The following is a 19,437-nucleotide window of genomic DNA, read 5'->3' on the forward strand; positions in this document are numbered from 1 at the left end:
TACTATAAGTTGCTGCTAAGACTGGCAATGGTATGAAGATAAACCATGTACTGGGGACTGCCCATGTTGTAAGCAGGTACACAGACACAATGGACCACAGTATACCACAACTGTACTTCTGAGAGTGTCCATGGGATGGCTGCTTTATAAAAGCATAAATCCTATAAAACACCAGGATGGTGTACAACTATATCTAAATAAAACGTAAAAACAGCACAAAATCATTCAAATGCCTAGCTAATCGAGAAGATATGCCTATCACCATACAAAAGTCTTCAAGAGACACCTGACAGTCATAAACAAGGATGCCTGCTGAATCTCCACTGGAAGCATGTTTCACTGCAGGAATCTGCTGGAAGTACGTAAGACCAGCAACACTAAATGCCTGACTTCTGGTTGAGGCCAATTGAGTGCTTGTAACTTGAAGGAACCAGCCTCTGTTTGAAAAACAGCCAGGAATATTGCTTGGGGGGGGGGGGGGCTACAGATACAGTAGTTCAGTTCCTCTCTCTTGCTCATTTACCTTTGGAGATAGAAAAACATGCAAGCTGCATTTTGTCCAAATGCTCAGTAATAAGTGCTATAATTAAACAACAAAATGCAAACAGATAAGCCAAATTTAAAATGACACAGAATACTATATTCCTAAAATGCTCATCAAGCAATACAGTAAGTCCTACCTCACCCCACTTAAAGATGGGCACCACACAGGAGGCAGAACTGGCTTATGGGAGAAGGATTAATCCCCTAAATATTTCTCATTCTCAAACAGGCTCCCCCCCCCCCTTTGAGTGTTTTTTTTTTTTTAAACCTATTTGCAGTGGTGAGGCCCAGTAAGGTGAAAGTATGTGGAAACAGCCCTTTTGGTAACTTGAGGATTAATGCTTGGAAGAGCAGCCCCACTGCCTCCTATGGGAGTGTGGAAAGATCTTGCGGTGGTGCTTAAAGTGACTGTTTAGCTGTGTGGAGAGGCTGTAGGCCTAAATAGTTTCTATCCAGAATAAAAGGCAGGTTTTCCCCTTGAGATGCTGAATCTCCATAAAAACCCTATATGAAAACCCTATATTCTCCTGAAGAAGCAGCAACCACTTCCCTCATGTGTGAAAAGGACAAAGAAGCACTCTTAAGGCTAAGCAGTTTCAGTAAGTACAAAATGGTAAGTAAGGGCCGCTCTGACCCCTTCATCTTGAGCATACAACTTCATCTTTTGCAGCAGGGGTGAGAGAACCTGTGGCATTAGCCCACCATTAGCCAGCCACCTGACATCATATGATATGAGTGAGGTTTGCCCCAAACGGCCTTAAAAGCCAAATTCAGAGGCCTGGCAGTTCCCTCTCCCTACATGTCCTTAGCCTGCTTTTCCCTACAGCAAGGATAACAGCAGTGGATACTTTTTTCTGTCTCTTATTGCTCTTTAATGTCTCTTTATGATAATAATTTTTGGTTAATTCATTCTTAGTTCAGGTAACCCTCTCTGTGCAAATGGGAATTGGTAGGTGGATTAGGAGAATGTAAACTTTCCCCTGCCTGATGATTCTCTCCTGAAATTGCTTTCTGGAGCTTGTTTTTAAATAGCTTTTTCCATGGCTGGGATCCAAAACTGGCAGCTAGCTGGGGGTGGCATTTACAGCAGAGACATCTTTGGTATAGGGGGAGAATATAGGCCTCATAAAAACATGACTACCGTACTGTTTACCCTGATTCCAGAACAGACCGTTTATCTGAATTTGGATCCTTGAGGAACTCCACAATTGCTGCCCACTGTAATTATTATTTTTTCTGTTTATTTCTGTCTTCTTGTTTTTTAATCCATTACTAATATTTAGGAACACCTATCCTCTTATTCCATGACTACTAAGAATTCCTAATGCTTTCAGAGACAAATCTGCAGGTTTGCTCTGCTAATCTGCATGGGATCCCTTTATTACTCCCTGGAAATACAAATCACATTTCCAGATATGGAAGATAGTGCTGTGGATCAGCTCTTGTTTTTTGCATATCAGTATTCTGCTGGTAGGGTCTTCTTGTTGCATGCATTGAATAAGACATTCCTACTCTACACAGAAGAGGATTACTGAACAACAGTATATGTAATTTGTAATCTGTTGTAGTATGTTTTCTTGTGTGTGTCCCCGCCTTTAGTATCAGGAATCAGCTGTTGTTTTTGGCAGTCCTCTGGGAAAGCTTCTTTCATTAAGCTTTTCCGTGCTAGCATCTATCAGGCACACAATGCTATCATATTGTAATGTTGCCTGTGTGTCCAGTCAAAATTACATCTATTCAGCTAAAATCTAGATAGATACAAGGAGCCAGCTACATTACTCAGGTTACCATTTTTGTTACAAAGCAATTTTCAATCAGAACAAATTTGGCTCTGTGTAGGGCTTGCCGATCAAGAAGGTTGGTGGTTCGAATCCCCGCGATGGGGTGAGCTCCCGTTGTTCGGTCCCAGCTCCTGCCCACCTAGAGTTTGAAAGCACGTCAAGTGCAAGTAGATAAATAGGTACCGCTCCAGTGGGAAGGTAAACGGCATTTCCTTTTGCTGCTTTGATTTGCCAGAAGCTGCTTAGTCATGCTGGCCACATGACCTGGAAGCTGTCTGTGGACAAACGCTGGCTCCCTCAGCCTATAGAGCAAGATGAGCTCCACAACCTGAGTTGTCTGCAACTGGACCTAATGGTTTACGTTTACCTTTAGGTAAGCTTTAAACATTCTTTGGTTGTTGTAATTTCTCTTAGTTCTGCAGCCTACCTCCAACTTTTTGAACACTATCTGCCCTCTCTGAGAGATTTTAGAAAATACAAGAAAACAATATGTCCCCTTAGTCTAAAATTCTTTTTTTTCGCTACTTCATTGCAAGTTTTCATATAAAAGAAATAGCTTTTAATTCTCAAGCTGCTTTTTAAACCTTCAATACTTCCTCAGACCAGACCAGACCATGATGAAGCAGGCATATAAGAGACTCAGAAAGGAATCCAGTATACCAAAGTCGAACAACTCTTAAAAATATCTTTCAGTGTGTATTTCTGTTGATGCTGCTGTCCACGTGACTGTAAATAGGTGGATAGTAGTTATTGCAGATTACTGAATTCAGAATAAAAGGGAGCAGGGTCTTTGCGTGTGCTCACAAGTATCTGAAGTTCAATTCACTGTCTAGCTAGGCAGGGTGAGGAGGGCATTTGGAATACATTTTTGTGTTTCCCTAGTAACACACTAAGATTATGTTGTCAGCTTCAGCCGCATCTGGCATGTTCTGTTCACAAGCACCGTCCATCTTAAGCCATTCATTTTTATTTAACAGTAATAAAAAATGCCTTACGGATTCAGATCAGGAAGGTGTATAAGCCGCTGTAGAGTTTCACACGCCACCATCAGATTTACATCTCCCCCTAATATTACCTTTGTTTTAAAACAGTTTACTTGATATGCTGCCTTGTGCAGAAAGTAAATGAGAGGATTTAGGGATGAAATTAATTCAGTGATTGGACTTGCTAAAGCAGAAAGATGAAGCATCTTGGATTTAGAAGCAAAATAGCTTCACAAAATACTTGCTCAACCCATGTGATTTCCCCCTACTTCAGCACTAATATCTGATTATATGAAAATGCACAGCTGCTATGACTTCAAAGAAAATGAGGAACTCGGAGCCAGTCAAAACCCAGTCTTACAGTTTTAGAAACATCACCAACTGAATTAAAAATGCCTCTGCTCATCTTCAAAAACTTGTGACTTTATTAATTTTGTACTGCAAAGGTACTAGTGAGGCTTTCAACAAATGTTGCAGTGGGAGTGTTCCTGTCAATGTTCTAGCCCACTGACCAAACCCTCTTCTAGGAAACTCCACTCCCTGCCCTTGACCCTGAAGCTTGCTCATCTTTAACTGGGCTGTTTTGGGGTGTCCTCCCTCCCTAAATTAAGAGGGGTTTTTTGGTAAGGATTTTTTTAAACTTCTGCCAACTTGGGGTTTCTTCCAAATCTGCGGATAACTCATTTTTGTGTGCATGGAGGAAGCTGTTTTTAAAATGAGGATTCAAACTTGGGAAATGAATTCATTATTGGTAGGATATCCAAAGTACCAAAATTCATGTATCTGTCCAAACAGTGGTCTTCTGCTTTCTTTCTTTCTTTCTTTCTTTTAAAAAAATTGTATGCTGCTTATCTGTAGGGACCTGTCAAACTGTTATTTGCAACATGCTGTGTACATAAATGGCATTATATAAACAACTAAATGAAATTTTCTGACTGATATGTATTATAAACCAGGGGTTGCGCGAAAACTTTTTGGACAAGTGCACACATTTCAAATTTCAGAGAGTTCTGGAAGCACCAGATTTTACAAGCAGATTTGTGATGCTGTTGCTGCCTAATAGCAAAAGGGCATGTTCCTCAGTACCAGGAAAAATATGCAAGGTAGCCACACCACACTCACTTTCATTTTACATAAATCACTTAAAAAGTACTTACACATTTTGCCCCATAACTTTCTAGAAAAATATAGTCAAACCCCCTGCAATGGATGAAACTCAGCTAAAGCATGCATGACAGATGGCCGTCCAACCTCTGCTTAAAAACCTCCAAGGAAGGAGGGAGACTATTCCACTGTCCTGAGGGAGACAGTTCCACTGTTGAACAGCTCTTACTGTCAGATGTTTAGTTGGAATCTCCTTTCTTATAACTTGAAGTCAATGGCTCTGAGAAGCCCACAAACAACACACAAGGGCTGTTGTTCCCAGCTACTGATATTCAGAGGCCTTTGATCTTGGATGTAGCATGTAACCATTATGACTAGCAGTCATCCATGAATTTGTCAGATATTCTTCTAAAGCTATCTAAGGCTGGTAGACATCACCACATCTTGTAGCAGTAAATTCGATAACCATGTATTGTGTGAAGAAGTCTATCCTGAATCCTCTACCATTCAGCTTCATTAGATAATGCTGGAACGATTAATTGAATTATCTTCAAGAAAGAGGGAGAGAAACCTCGTGTGTGTCCACACCAGGCTTCTCTCCCTTATTGGCCTTTGTCTATGATAAACTAACTAATGCTAGTTGAATATGAGTATGATGATCTATTCCTGAATTATTGGTATAGCTATATTTGACTTGCATTCTTTGTAGGCATAAGATTCAGCTCCTGCACTATCACAGTTAGTTCACATTACCTCTTCTGGAGCAGAGCTTTCCAAACTTTTCATGTTGGCAACACACTTTTTAGACATGCGCCATTTCGTGACACAGTAATTCAGATTTACTAACCCCTTTCCAGCCCTGGGAGAAGCATGGGGAGCGTTTGCACGACACACCTACACACTGCAGCTGACACACTAACGTGTTGTGACACACAGTTTGGAAAGCTCTGTTCTAGATGCTTCTGTGCAAGCACAGGCCTATCACCAGTTCTAGGAAAATTGGATTATGCCCATTACTCTCCAGTTATCTATCATGAGATTCTGGGGAACCCTCATATTGTGTGAAATGGAATCCAGAACACAAATTCCTGCTTCCAACCAGATTTGGGAAATAGTTACAGATGTTCAATTTCAAACTGACTATCCAGGCCAAAAAATCTAGTTCCTGCAAATAATTTGAATCCAATGCTCACTAACTGTTTTTATCTGGACCAGCTTTTGCTGTCAAGAGTTGAGCTGGTAAGACATTAAGATTGTGCTTATAACACATCTCTACAATTCAGTATTTGTCTCATTTGAATAGTTATTTACATATATGTTTGCTTTTAAATTGTTCACCTGCCACACATCCTAGGTATAGAGAAAACAACAAATTAATCTAAGCATTTGTGGAATTAATTTCATTCTTTGTTTCAGCCCCCACACCCACGCAGGCGTGCGGATGTTTTGGTCAATAATTTCCATTTGTAGGACTGCCACAGAATATGTTATATCCTTAAAAGCTAAGCATTATGAGCTTTGCATGAGGGAAAAGTGAAGGGATAAAGTTAAGAAAACATTTTAATGGTAGCACAAAGCCAGATGTTCAATTTTATTTTATTTTTGTATTTGGGTAGTGGGGGAACGATCAATGGCTGACTCATTATAATCATTGTCCATTAAGTTGCATTTATATGTCAACACAAAAAAACCTTCTCTTAGGAATCATTACAGCAGAAAGATTAACCTGCTTTGGCGATTTATATTGATATTATGTCCTGCTCTGGTACCATTTTCTCCCCAGATTAGAAAAAGAGAACACTATACAGAATCAGCCTGAGGGTTGGATGTGCTAATTTCTGTGCATAGATCCAAACTGAGAATTAAACACTGTAGTTTAAAAAGAAGTATAATACATGCCACCAAAGTGAGAGAGACTGTAATCAGATGATCTGTATGCCTGCTCAGTCTGCTGTCCAAGTGCTAGCAGCTGATGGACAGCTTCAAAGTCCCTTCTCTCCCTTCTTATGGTTCTATATCTTTAAATAGCCCTTCAAACAGAGCACATGTGTTCATCCTAGCTGAGGGATACATTAACATTCTAGCACTGGATGCACTAAAGAAAGCAAACCAGTTTGGATACCTTGAAGCAATTGAGACAGGCACAGTGTTTTGTAGACTGGAAGGTTCTGTAAGCTTTTGATGGTCATTTCTGTTTAGGAAGTGTAACATCTAACCACATGGCTCATAGACTCCATTACAACAGGGTGCTGGACTAAATGCCTTTGGTCTAATCCAGCAGGGTTCTTAAATAAAATTTCAAGCTCTGTCTTCAAAACCAAATAATACTCTTGGTGAACAAGGAAGTAGTACAGTTGAACTGCATCAGCAGATGCAGCTGAAAACATGAAACTGTCGAGTCAGGTCATTGGCCCTTCTGACCCAGTACTGTTTCTTCTGACCTGTAGCGGCTCTCCAAAATCTCATTAAGAGGGTATTTCTCAGCCCTGCTGCCAGCCCATGCTGGAGATGCCAAGAACTGCACTGAGGACCTTGTACGTTCAGTGTGTTCTCTATAACTGAGCTTTGGCTCCTTCTAAGTTCTGATTTGTACGAGTCAGAGGATGCGACTGGCTGCAAACGTTGGGATTTACTGAATAAATGAAAACTTGTAAAAATGCTTTGGTAAAAGTACATCATAACTGAAAGCAGCAGCTTCCTCCCCAAAATCTCTCATAAATTTATTACCACTTAATCAGGAAAACTGTAATTTGTCCTCAGATGTGGACTATAAATACCATTTCCACACACATTTCACCACTAGTGTGTGTGTTTGCATGGGTGTATTCTTAGATCTAACCAACAGCTCTGCTTTACTTACTTTCAGAAGGAGAAACCTTAATATCTCCAAGATTCCAATGAATTGCCAAGCACTTCATCATCATCTAGTTTCCCAGTCGAGACAAATGCTTGTTACCCTATAATGCAGCCAGAGATAATTTTTGCCATCTATGCTACTTACACAATTTAAGCATTTTTATTGATGGGCTGAAAATGATTTTCTGCATATGCGGTAAGTAAGCTTAATTTTCTGATCTTTTCTCATTAATCACAGATTTTCATAGGGTAATGAAAGCTCTTTTTTCCTTGTGGTGCTGTGTGGGATTAAAGGGATTAAATGTTTGACATCACTCTTTTGTCTGTGCAAGAGCTCCACTGAAGAGTACAGTGAGTGGGTGTTAAAACACTGGACTAAGAACACACCCAGAGACAACGAAAGAATGGATGAAAATGGGAATACGTTAAATATATTGTTTTGCTTAATAGAGTCCTAAAGGGAAAACTGCAGCATCTGGATAGCAACACCATAAGATGTGGTACGATGCGGATTTTAAGGATTTATAAAATTTCAAGAATAAGTGGATACTTCGAAGAAGAATGAAAACTGGGATGTTTTTGCCTCTCTTATATTGCAGTGCCTCATATTATTTGCATCCTCTTCATCGTATGTTGTTTCTTAATAACTGGAGAATGAAAGCTTACTAATGTGGGCTGATTGAATCGGTTTTACTCCTGTGACTTGAAGACATGATCCTTGCAATAAAACTGTTGCTCCTCACCTGTATATGGCCTACTTCTCTTTTAATCAGTCACAGTGATCATCATCATCATTACCACCACCACCATCCTCAAAGGTCATTCATGAAAAGACATAACAGGTGAGCAAAATGGTCACTGGGCATCATGGCTGCTGTTCTGTTTATGTACACTCTGTATGTCTGCCGCCATCCCAAAGATGACTTGCTCTTGGTTTGATCGGAAGGACTGTTCTTGTGTGCATCGAGGAACAGAAACAGAACAATGCATTCATATAAACTAAGCTGCTAAAATTTCCTTTTCTACATTTCATATATGTATATTGTGCATGGTCCTATATGTAGCATATAGTGATTTATATGTGATTTATTATTTACAATAATTATTGGGTGCAAAAATACAGTAATGGAAAGTACGAGATGTAAAATGCTAAAAAGCTAAGGTGATTGTTTATAAAAGCTTATTTCTTTTCTGTATGACATATTTAGTTCTAAGCCAGTGTTATATATAATTTTTGTGTTACATTTGTTTCCCTAAATGTCAGTGGTAGTAGCTATTTGTTTCTAAAAACAAAGAAAGTATATAATTAGGATTTTTAAAAACCAGTCTCAAATCTGATTTTAATCATGTTACAGGAGCCTTTCATTTGGAATATAGTTAACTGTGTTCTAATACGTGGAATTATTTTATCAGCATCTCTAAATCCCAGCCTTTAAGCTAGTTAATATATTTTATTCAGTTTCTAGTTGAATTCCTGAACTTAGACTTTTGCTGTACATTGCAGTTTTAGAACACAGTATCCAGGAAAATGAGAGCTAATCCTAGTCACAAGAAATATAATTCAGTTTGGGAGCTGTATGCTTTGTGCAGGAAGAACAAAATATAGAGCTTTTCAATGATGTTTCCAACAGATTGTGCTCATAAACCACAATCTAGCGAGAGTCGACAATTTTCAGAAGTAGGTTGTTATATATAGCTTGCTTCCTTTTCTCTTCCTCAAGCATCCGCTTCCAAAGCCTGCTTCAGGTGGGAGAACAGATAAATACTGATCACCTGGGGAGAGGGAAATGTGGGAGGAGACAATCACCTCATTGTTTGTTAGTCAGAGGGAGGCTTTATGCATGTGGCACTAGACATGTATAGTTTGATGTTTTCCCCAACGTTGTCTGAAATGGAAGAAAATCTTTTAAGTAAATGCAAGTAGAGATTACATAATAATGGATGTATTTATGAAAATTCAGGGGCTTGTCATGACCCCTGAGGTGAAGAGCTTAGTTCTAGACCCAAAGGTTACTGCTATTTAATCTATTTTGTGAAATGAATCTGTTATCTTGGATTTTTTACCAGTGGAGAAGATACTGCAGTTAAAAGGCAGGCCAGTGCCAGGTTTAACTTTGGACCAAGCTAGACCTGATGACAAATGCACCTTTGCATTTAATGTGTACATTAAAAATAATGCAAATAGTATCAGATGAGGGGGTGCACAGCTGGACAAACCCTATGTAGTCTTATTTAGGGATATATTTCTCACCATAATTATTTGGTGTGGGATCTTATAACTGTGTCTAACCTTTGTCATAATTTTGTCATCAGCATACTTGGTCATCTAAAATGAGATACAGAAAACATCTGGCACAAAACATCTTGAAAAAGGGTATAATGTGGGACACCACACCTTTTACGAATAACGAACTAAAGGCATGCATTGTGGGGTAGAGTTATCCACTGGCCAAGATGAAAGTCATTGGAAGCTCTGGAAATGCAGTGGAGTTAGTGTTTGTTCAATGGAATATTGTGGAGTTGGTGATGCTTATTTCACAGAGCTGGAATATTTTGAAATAAGGCAAACTTTTTGACATTTAGGGACCACCCTAGAACAGGTGTGATAATCTGATATTTATGGAGGGAAAGCATCTAGGTGGGGAGACCAGGGCATCCTTTTGAAGAGTGCTAGCTATAGTGCTTTGTGTGGAAGACTGTAACTCAGGGGTTACAGGTATATCTGCTTTGCGTGCAGAAGATCTAAAGTTCAATCCCTGCCACCCCCAGTTAAAATTATTAGGTAGCCGGTGACAAGAGCAATCTCCTCCTGAAACCCTTAAGTGTTGTTATTAGTCCAAGTATATAATACTGGGCTAACTCAACAAGTAGCCTCTTCTGATGCAAGACATCTTCCTGTGTTCCTGCTAACTCATGCAGTTATAAGTGAAGTCAGCATTTTTCCATGATCCTATTTAGGGAGCAATCCTAACTTCCCTGAGTGAGCAACTGAGGGGCTGCTGGATGTTGCAGACCTCCCTCTTGGTTCACAGAGGTCACAGACGGATGAAGTCTGTTGTTTCTGGAGGTTTCCTTAGTGCAGCAGCAGAAAGCCAGCCAATATTTCTCTTTCACGGTCTGTGTTCCAATTTGTGGTATGAGAATAGAAAGGACATGCTGGGGTGGATAGGAGGCCTTAGATCAGCAGGATCCAACGCCCTCCTGTTCTCCCGACACATGCATCAAAAGGGGGGGGGGGGAAACTGTAGCCTTAGAAACCAATGGGACCAATGAGAGGGGTTTTTTTAAATATCTGAGGATAGGTTAGAAGGTGCCCCTATCTTTAATTTGGTAGGGATTAAGAAGTGGTAGTTTCTTCACCATGGAGTCCCCCCCCCCCCGCCCCTATAAGATTGCTCTGCCTGTCATATTAATTTCAGACACAGCTGTGAGTTTAAAACCAAAATGTTAATTCAAAGTAAGGCTGCAAGGCAACATGGTGGCATCCCTGAAGCCCGTTGTCTGCTGCTTATGACACATCTCTGTGTATATATGGGTTACTCAATACTTCCTAGAACTTCCAGTGGTGAACTCAAGCTCTCAGTTCATTCACAATTTTCCTCTGAAAGAGCCACAGCAGTCCTGATTACGTAAGCCAAATGCTCCGCTTAACTCAGGATTTGCAGAGTAAGTTGGAGCCATAATAAAGAAATCAATTTCTAAGTACTCATTATATTAACATTCAGTTACGTGCGACCAGGAATGACCTTTTTTTTTTGGGGGGGGGGTGAGCATGTGACTCTAAAAGGCTCTCATGTGACATAGCTAGCACCGGAGATTTGGGATATAGAATCCAAGTGATCAAATTGATATGCACTAAGGACACAATCCTCTAGCGATGACTCTGTGACTGAGTTCCAGTTAAATTAACAGAAAATATGGACAAGCTAGGAAATACACAAGTGACAGGAAAGTGGAGGTAGTAATTTAGAGGCTCTTCCAAGGGCTTTTCCAGACACACTGATGTCCAGTTGATATTGTATTGTATGAAAGATCCAGAAACCTGTCCGTTGCCATGATTGGCCCAACCATAGAAGTGAACTAGGCAACTGCCTTGAGTGCCAGCATTTCAGGGTGCCTGTTTCAGTAATGCTGTTTGTCCTGGGGAAAGAGCTACTGCCAATACTTTTTGTCCATTCTCTGGATGACATTGGCTGCATTCCATGGGGCTTGACTAAGGGGTTTTTGATCACCATTGGTGATGAATTCACAGATGTTAAAAATGAATGTGAGAAAATAAGGCTGCTTTCCTTAATGTGCTGCCGTTATACTGCTTAGCATACAGGAAGAAAAAAAGGGGGGGTATATTTTATTTTGCCCAGGGCAGCAAGAAACTCTGGCTTGGCTCTGGCATTCCATTAAAGGAGTACTTTTGATATACCTGAGACCTTGAGCAACCACCGACAGAATAGATAATACTGGTCCTGATGGACAAAAGGTGCTTTCAGAAAGGAGCTTATATAAAAAAAACCAGAGAAAGGGCAATAATAGCCAGTCATGCTTAGAGGCAAACAAACAGAGAATAATAGATAAATAAATAAACCTAATGCACAATCAACCTGTATATACAGCTGTAATATAACACCACATTCAAAACCTCCTGCCTTGGGCTCTGTGCAAGCAGAGAAGATGCAACTTTCCCCAAGGCAGCTTTGCCTGAGTTACCTGCAGGATGGGGCAGCACTGGCAGCAGCCAAATTTGTGGGCATGTCCCATATGGTCTGGAGCTTCTGGCATTACCAGAGTAGTGTATGAAGTAGCCACACTGCCCTGGAGTGTCTCCCATGCTGTTGAAGTAATGTTCAGAATGATCCCTTGAAGTGGATGAAATTGATGAATACTGCATCCAATGAATAGGAATTTGGTCCACATATTTTGGTTGGGGGGGGGCAGTGCAGGGAGTTGAATTACTTAAATCTGTCCCTCTTCAACACGGTACAGTCTTATCATAGAAGGAAGAACCACACTGTAGTTTGCCTGTTCGGCCTTCCTCCCCCCTCCCTCTCCCTCTCCCCCCCCCTCTCTCTCACACTCACACACGCACACACAACTTCTACAGGAGCCAATTCCCTGTGCTGATATCTGAAACACTTGACAGTGAATTATTGAGAAAAGTATGCATATGTGAAGTTATTAATAAAACTTAAGAGACCTGTTGCTTGACTCCCCCTAATTGCAACCAAATCTTGCCCTATCAGTATTCTAAAATCAGTAGATAAGGGTTGCCCCCCCCCTCGGATTTGAGCATTGTAATAACAACAGCCGCATGTGGGCGATGGATCACATGGGTTTTCCCCACCTAGGGTTGTCGTATGTCTGGGAAAACCTGGATATATCCTCCTTTTGGTGGCCAACGTGCCCATCTGGATGGGTTTTTACATTTTAAAGGAAAGTTTCGGGTTTGTAGTGGGTGGGTTTTGAGCTCAGGCAGCTTGGCCTGCTCTGCACACCGTGGCCACTGCCAGCCCAAACCAAGGAAAGAGATGCGGTGATAGCGGCCTCACACACCTCTTTTCCTGGCTCGGGCTGGCAGCAGCGCGGTCCTCTTTTTTGTTCTTCAAGATATGGCAACCCTAAATTAGCACCTCACTGGCTCTGCCCATACCTTCTTGAAATTCATTGTTCTAGCAGCCATTTGGAAGGCAAGGCAGGTTGTTATTTTAAACTGACCTGTTTATATCATTCTATTGCTCTGTGGTTATAGTATGGTACACTCTGACTGAATTGTTCTGCTTTTAGTGATACTCAGTTTTAATTGTTGATTTTTAAAAACAGCAACTCCTATATAGATCACCCTCAGAAACCTCTGGCAACATGTGGTGGGGTATACATTTAATTATCTATTGTTAATGCAGCAAACGAGAAATTAAGATGAGGAAAATTGACAGCACCAAAGTACGGCCCATGAAATCTGAGCAGCTTCTCCGTATAGAGGACCATGATTTTGCAATGAGACCTGGCTTTGGAGGTAAGTAAATTTGCCTTTTCATACTTGTTAATTATTTTTTTCTCATGCAGCAGACTGCTTGAGCCTGGGCCAAAGAGGTCATTGGTATGAGAATGGTATGTTTAACTCTATTTCTTCTTCCCCAAGGTTCAAAAATTGAAAACAACTTGGGATAAAACACTACTTGGTATTTAATTTCTAGTACTAGCAAATCTTCCAAAAGAATACTTTGCTAAAGTGATTCCTGTCTTACACCTACCATGGAACCTGTGTGTTTTACTAAGGATGGAGATACACCTGGGTAACAGCCATGGGGAATTCAGCCACTGTTACCTTTATTGTTCTCTGCAGGTGTTGGTGCAAGCTAATACCCACATAGCACTCAAAAGGGCCATATTTGAATGTCTGCTACCTCCTCTCCAATTCCATGTTACTCCAGGACTTCAGCTAACATCTGCCCCCATTTCCTCCCACCCCATTTGCTGGTTTACCATCTAGCATGAATTGAAGAGTTCAGGTGAACTCAAAAGGTTGCATACTATTTTGTGATATTTTACTGATAATAAGGCCTACTTTACAGGGCTGTTGTAACAATGCGGGTAACATGTTGCAGGGTAGAGTGCTGCTGTTCAAACATTTACCCAGTTCAGCCAAGTCTTTATCCAGGGTATATTACTTTTCATTCACCACATCCAACATCTGTGTCCACTGATCCTTGGATGAAGGATGGCATATACAATCAATCAATCAATCAATCAATCAATCAATCAATCGATAGATAGTCAGACTGTGCTGAATTCTCCTCCCCCATGTGTTTTTCTGTATATATTTTCTGCAAAACATTATACATAAAACCTCAATGCAGTTTACAAAAAGATAAAACAATAAAATCAATGAAACTTCACAACCATACAAACATACAATAGTTAAAATACTAAAACAGATTAAAATTACCTCAACTTTCTAAGCATCGGGGTAGACATGTCTAAACAAGAATGTTTTTAGCAGGTGCTGAAAAGAATACAGTGAAGGTTACACCTCAATCTCAATAGGCAGCGAGTTTCAAAGTGCTGGTGCTGCCACACCAAACAATCAAGTCCTTACAAATGTGGAATGGGTATTATGTGGCGCATATGTGGTGGTGCCAATTCTGCTGATCTAGGCAGTCGAGTGGACACAGGTGGGGTACAGCGATCTCATAGGTAAACTGGTTCCAAGTTGTTACAGGCTTTATACACTAATAGTACTAGATTGAACTTGTCCCAGTAGCCAAATGGCAACCAGCGTAGATCTCTGTGCACAGGTGTTATATGCTGACAAGGCCTCACTTCTGTCAGCATTCATGCTGCAGCATTTTGTACTAAGAGCAGCTTCTGGATCAAGCATGAGGGAAGCCCCACATAGAGTGCATTGCAGTAATCTAGTCTTGAAGTAACCAACACATGAATTACTATTGCAAGGCTTTCCTGGTCTTTCCACATTTATTCAGGCTTGATTTCCTAGAATTTTTTAAAAATGAAAAGCCAAAGTTCAAGGAAATGCCTGTTTATTTATAGAGTGCCATCAGCACACATGGCACTTTCTGGAGTGCAAGAGGGCACGTTCCTGCCCTGAGGAGTTTACATTCTGAAATTTGACATGGGGAACATGGTATCTTGATCCCATTAGCTGGCAGTAGCTGCAGAAGCGAAATGATGGTGTACTTGCATAAACACAACTATTGTGGCATCCTGAACCCCGCACAGCCATTTGATGATTTTTAAAGATATCCTGCAAGGACAGAAACTGATGCAGTAAACAATTTTATGTTTAGCGTTTTCATTAAAAAAATACAACCAAAATGCTCAGAGGGTTGTAGCAATTCCCCTAGAAGGTGACAACATTTGGACTTTTTAGTTAGGAAAAGAAGGCAAGTAAAAGGGGAAATGAAGAAATTCATAAAATTATGTATGGCGTGAAGAAAGAGAAGGGTTTTTGTTTTGTTTTTCACTTCTCATAATAACATTAGAATCTGAGGTCCTGCAATGAAGCTGAATGGGAGGAGAGACAGGACCCATGAAATGATGCTGTTTCTTCACAGTCACAGCTCATTACACAACTTCTGTAATTCACAGCGACAAGTTGTGGTGATAGCCACCAGCTTAAATGGCTGTTAAAGAGGACTGGACAAATTTATGGCAAATAAGGCTGCTAGACATCATAGCTGCTATTTTGAGGACCAGAGACCACATGACTTTAAATACCAATTGCTGGGGAGCCTAAGTGGAAGCAGGCTATAGCACTCATGTTCTGCTTTGGGGTTTCCCATAGACATCTGGTTTGCTACAGTGGGAACAGAAGGCTGGACTGGACAGGTCTTTGGTCTGATCCAGCAACACTCTTAAGTGCTTCTTTCTGCATCCTGCGGCAGAAAAATCTATGACCCTCTCCCCTGTTTTCAGGTTTTGAGAGTTCTGTTTTGTGGATTGTAGACGACCATATGTACTCTGAAACAATGGAGAAATCTGAAGCAATGCCAAAACCTTTTTATACTAAGTGGTTAAACTTTTCTGAATGGCTTTTAGAACCACCACTCTCTGAGCAGGTTTTTGTTAACAAAAGAAATATATGTGTTTGCACATACCTTCTAGTTTGGTCTTTAATGACAATCTTGTTGTAAGAGGGTTTCACAAGGTGCATACTTATTTTTAATTATTTAAAGCAGTTTTTTTAAAAAATAAATCCACATACCTCCATTTCATGGTTGGTACTTCGCTTTTCTTTCTTTTTGAAGGTTCTGTTAAACTCTCTGATCATCACTTTTATTCTCTTTGTTATGTTCAAGGGTCACCAATACCAGTGGGCATTGATGTGCAAGTGGAGAGTATTGACAGCATTTCAGAAGTTGACATGGTAAGCTTTTCAATATTTCTCTACAGCAGTACTAGTATCCAGAAGTTTGACAAAAATGACTAGAAATCAGGTGTCAAAAGACACAGATTTTAGAAAGCAAACTCTGCTCTTCAAATATTGATGTACCCTTGCTCACTTTGCTTGCCAATCCATCCCCAAGCGATACCCCACTGGAGTTTCCTCTTCCCATCCCATTCAACTACTAAAACTCCTCACCTTCCCAACCTTATTTTTGAAGCTCTTTCTCTCTTCTGTTCTGCAGCCCCACTTTGCACCCCCTTTTCTGCCTTAACCCCTCTTTTGTGCAATCCTCCTTTGCACACAGTCCAATTACTTCTCCTTCTCTCAAGTTTTCTTGCCCACTGTCACCAGAGCCCTAAAACTGTTGCACACATGCATACACATCTATCTTCCTCCCTGCCTCCCATTTTCCCCATCATTCCTCCAAATGCTACCTCCCACTCAATTCCACATGCCTCTGCCCCAATTCCTTCCTTCTCTTCCCACCCCCCTCACCATCAGAGAACTAAAGCTGTCCCACACACAGAGACCTTCCTCCCATGTGACATTTACTATAGACATGAGTCCCCTCCTTTTTCTTCCTTCCCCATCCTCCTTCCCTTGTTCCTGCCTTTAGAATCTTGGGAAATAGCCCATGAAAGCAGTGTTATGGCAGACTACATACAATGTGGTTTATTGTTTATATATTCCTCTTTATTTTCTTTATATAAAGGACTTCACCATGACTTTATACCTCAGACATTACTGGAAAGATGAGAGGCTGTCATTTCCCAGTACCAGAAACAGAAGCATGACTTTTGATGGAAGACTAATAAAAAAGATCTGGGTACCTGATATATTTTTTGTCCACTCCAAAAGATCTTTCATCCATGACACAACTATGGAGAACGTTATGTTACGTGTCTACCCAGATGGAAATGTGCTCTTTAGCTTACGGTAAGCACAATGCTCTCCTTATCTTCCAGTCGCAAGAAACAAACATAAAGGTGAGAAGATACACTAGCTCAGGGATAGTCAGTGTGTTGCCCCCCTAGATGTTGCTAGACTATAACTGCCATCTTCCCTATTTGCCATGCTGGCTGGGACTGATGGGAGCTGCAGTCCAGCAGCATCTGGAGCACATGGGGTTGACTACCTCTGTGGTAGCTCATTGTGATCCTTGCAGAAATTATAGACATTGAAGGTTTATTCACAAGGCACTTAGAGCCCATGGCATAGTTTGGTCATCAGCTGTGTGCTGAGTTTCAGCTTCATGGCCACAGGTTCAGAAACCTGGCTCAGGTTTTGTTGCACTGTTTCTGCTATTCCTGTCTTCTCTCACTTTAGTCCATCCAAAATAAAAAAATTCCTTCCAGTAGCACCTTAAAGACCAACTAAGTTAGTTCTTGGTATGAGCTTTCGTGTGCATGCACACTTCTTCACTTTAGTCCATCCAGTCACAGAGGCTCTTCAGCTGCCTCTGCCCTCTGAGATAAAATGGTGGTAATCAGGAAGAGCCTTTTTAGTGGTGCCCCCCCCCCCCGGTCTATGGAATACCCTCACCAGGAAAGCTTGCATGGTGCTCACTTTGATGTCATTTCAACAGCAGGGAATTAAAAAAAAAAATTCCCCCAGGTCCCCCCCTTTTAAACCATTAAGAGTTAAACTGCTTGTTCTGCTCTGCTGAGTTATTAGTTGCCATGTTCTGCTGCTATTTTAAATGGTTATGTAATTATTTATTATTGCATTATTGCAATGTATTTTTATTATATTTTTATTTCATAAGATATATTGTGCAGCATTATCCAAGCTGCTGCTCTCCAGGTGTTTTGGACTACAACTCCTATCAATCCTAGCCAGCGTGGTCAATAGTTAGATATGTTGTAATCCAAATAATCTCAAACACACCAGTTTGGGAAGCCTGATTAGTGTCTGCTAAGTATATCATCTGGAAGCCATGTGGTTCAAATCTCACCTCAGACCCTCCCACCCTGCAGATTAGGGTTAATAATACTCATTTACTGTACAGGTTTATTGTAAATGTTACTGAGATAATGTGTTTTGAACACTCCCAAGCACTATATAAATGCTAAGCAGGATGATGATGATGATGCTATGTGATATAAGAAAGCAATATATTGCATGTAAGTTTGAATGTAATTGGTCCAGAAGGTTATCTGGTAATTAAGCCCTCTTGAGCTCCAGGCTTTGTACACCCAAGGAAGCCATTGGCTTCCTTATGCTGGGAAGGATTTAAAAAGGCTTCTTGGTTAGGCTTGGTATTTGCATGAACAACTTGCCTGGCTCTTGTGAGGGCTTGCATGTCTGTTCAGTGGATTTTAATTTCAGGCTGTAGTCCCAGATACTTTTCTCCTGCTTTTCACTCTGCTCATTCTGTAAGGCTGCCCAGCCTGAAGACGGCACCAAATGGAAACCCAGTCTGTCTAGTATGAAAATTGGATAATATAAATTAAGCACCAGATATACGGTCCAATTCAGTGAATTATTCCACCACAGCTGCAGTTTGGGATCCTATAGATCCCCAACTCTACAGAAGTATAATGAGGAGTGATAACTACTGCTCACTTCAACCCCAAGTGTTGAGAGTTGTACAAGTATGGTCCCTTCATATTGCCAGAGAATGTTCCTGGCAGCACAGATGTTCCAGGGCACAGATGTTAACCCTCTGCCAGTGTGGGAGGGGAATTATAATGAAGGGAAGTAGGGGACTTGAGTTCTGAGGACACAAGCTCCTCTAGCATGCATCCCTGGAGCCAGATCCACCCCACCAGCTCCTTTTGTTGAAGGGGAATCGGCCGTTGCTGCCAAAAGGCTTGCAACAGATGGGGAAATTGTGCTCCTCCATGAATTTTCATAATTTTTACTTCTCTAGATACTAAAATGATAAGGCCAAAATATTGAGCCAAAAATAAAAACATAAGACCCCCAACTGGAATCCCTCATTCATTGACCTTAAGGCGCTCATACATAATGAAAATGTTGATATGAACAGTAAAGCCTATCCCTTTGTTTTGCTTTATTGCTTTTCTGACAGAATAACAGTTTCTGCCATGTGCTTCATGGACTTCAGTAGGTTCCCACTTGACACTCAGAACTGCTCTCTAGAACTGGAAAGCTGTAAGTCTGGCTCAGCTATGGTATTGTATGTTCTACATGTGTGTGTTTTTAAATAAGAATTATTAGAAGTACCTTACCTATACTGTATTTTAAAGGCATATGGTGTCTCAAGGACTTGGGGGGTCTTCAAATGCTCTTCTTGGCAACTAGATTA

General features: G+C 40.8%; 1 protein-coding gene across 5 annotated transcripts in view; it reads left to right on the forward strand.

The window, feature by feature from the left end:
• Window positions 1-917: 917 nt before the first annotated feature.
• Window positions 918-19,437, forward strand: part of GABRR3 (gamma-aminobutyric acid type A receptor subunit rho3) — a 29,716-nt gene continuing 11,196 nt past the window's right edge. Inside the window, exons 1-7 of one of the 5 annotated variants that reach the window (XM_081199218.1) lie at window positions 918-1,156; window positions 7,278-7,463; window positions 7,867-8,109; window positions 13,162-13,274; window positions 16,078-16,145; window positions 16,879-17,102; window positions 19,201-19,283. In XM_081199218.1, coding sequence (XP_081055344.1) covers window positions 7,979-8,109; window positions 13,162-13,274; window positions 16,078-16,145; window positions 16,879-17,102; window positions 19,201-19,283 — 619 coding nt within the window. In that variant the 5' untranslated portion in view covers window positions 918-1,156; window positions 7,278-7,463; window positions 7,867-7,978. Of the gene's footprint in view, window positions 1,157-2,594; window positions 2,698-7,277; window positions 7,464-7,599; window positions 8,110-11,628; window positions 11,717-13,159; window positions 13,275-16,077; window positions 16,146-16,878; window positions 17,103-19,200; window positions 19,284-19,437 lie in introns of those variants that run through there. The other 4 variants (XM_081199220.1, XM_081199219.1, XM_081199221.1 and 1 more) reach the window with 4 other exon arrangements.

This window comes from Podarcis bocagei (assembly GCF_964188305.1).
Source record: "Podarcis bocagei genome assembly, chromosome: 6".
NCBI classification, from domain to species: Eukaryota; Metazoa; Chordata; class Lepidosauria; order Squamata; family Lacertidae; genus Podarcis; species Podarcis bocagei.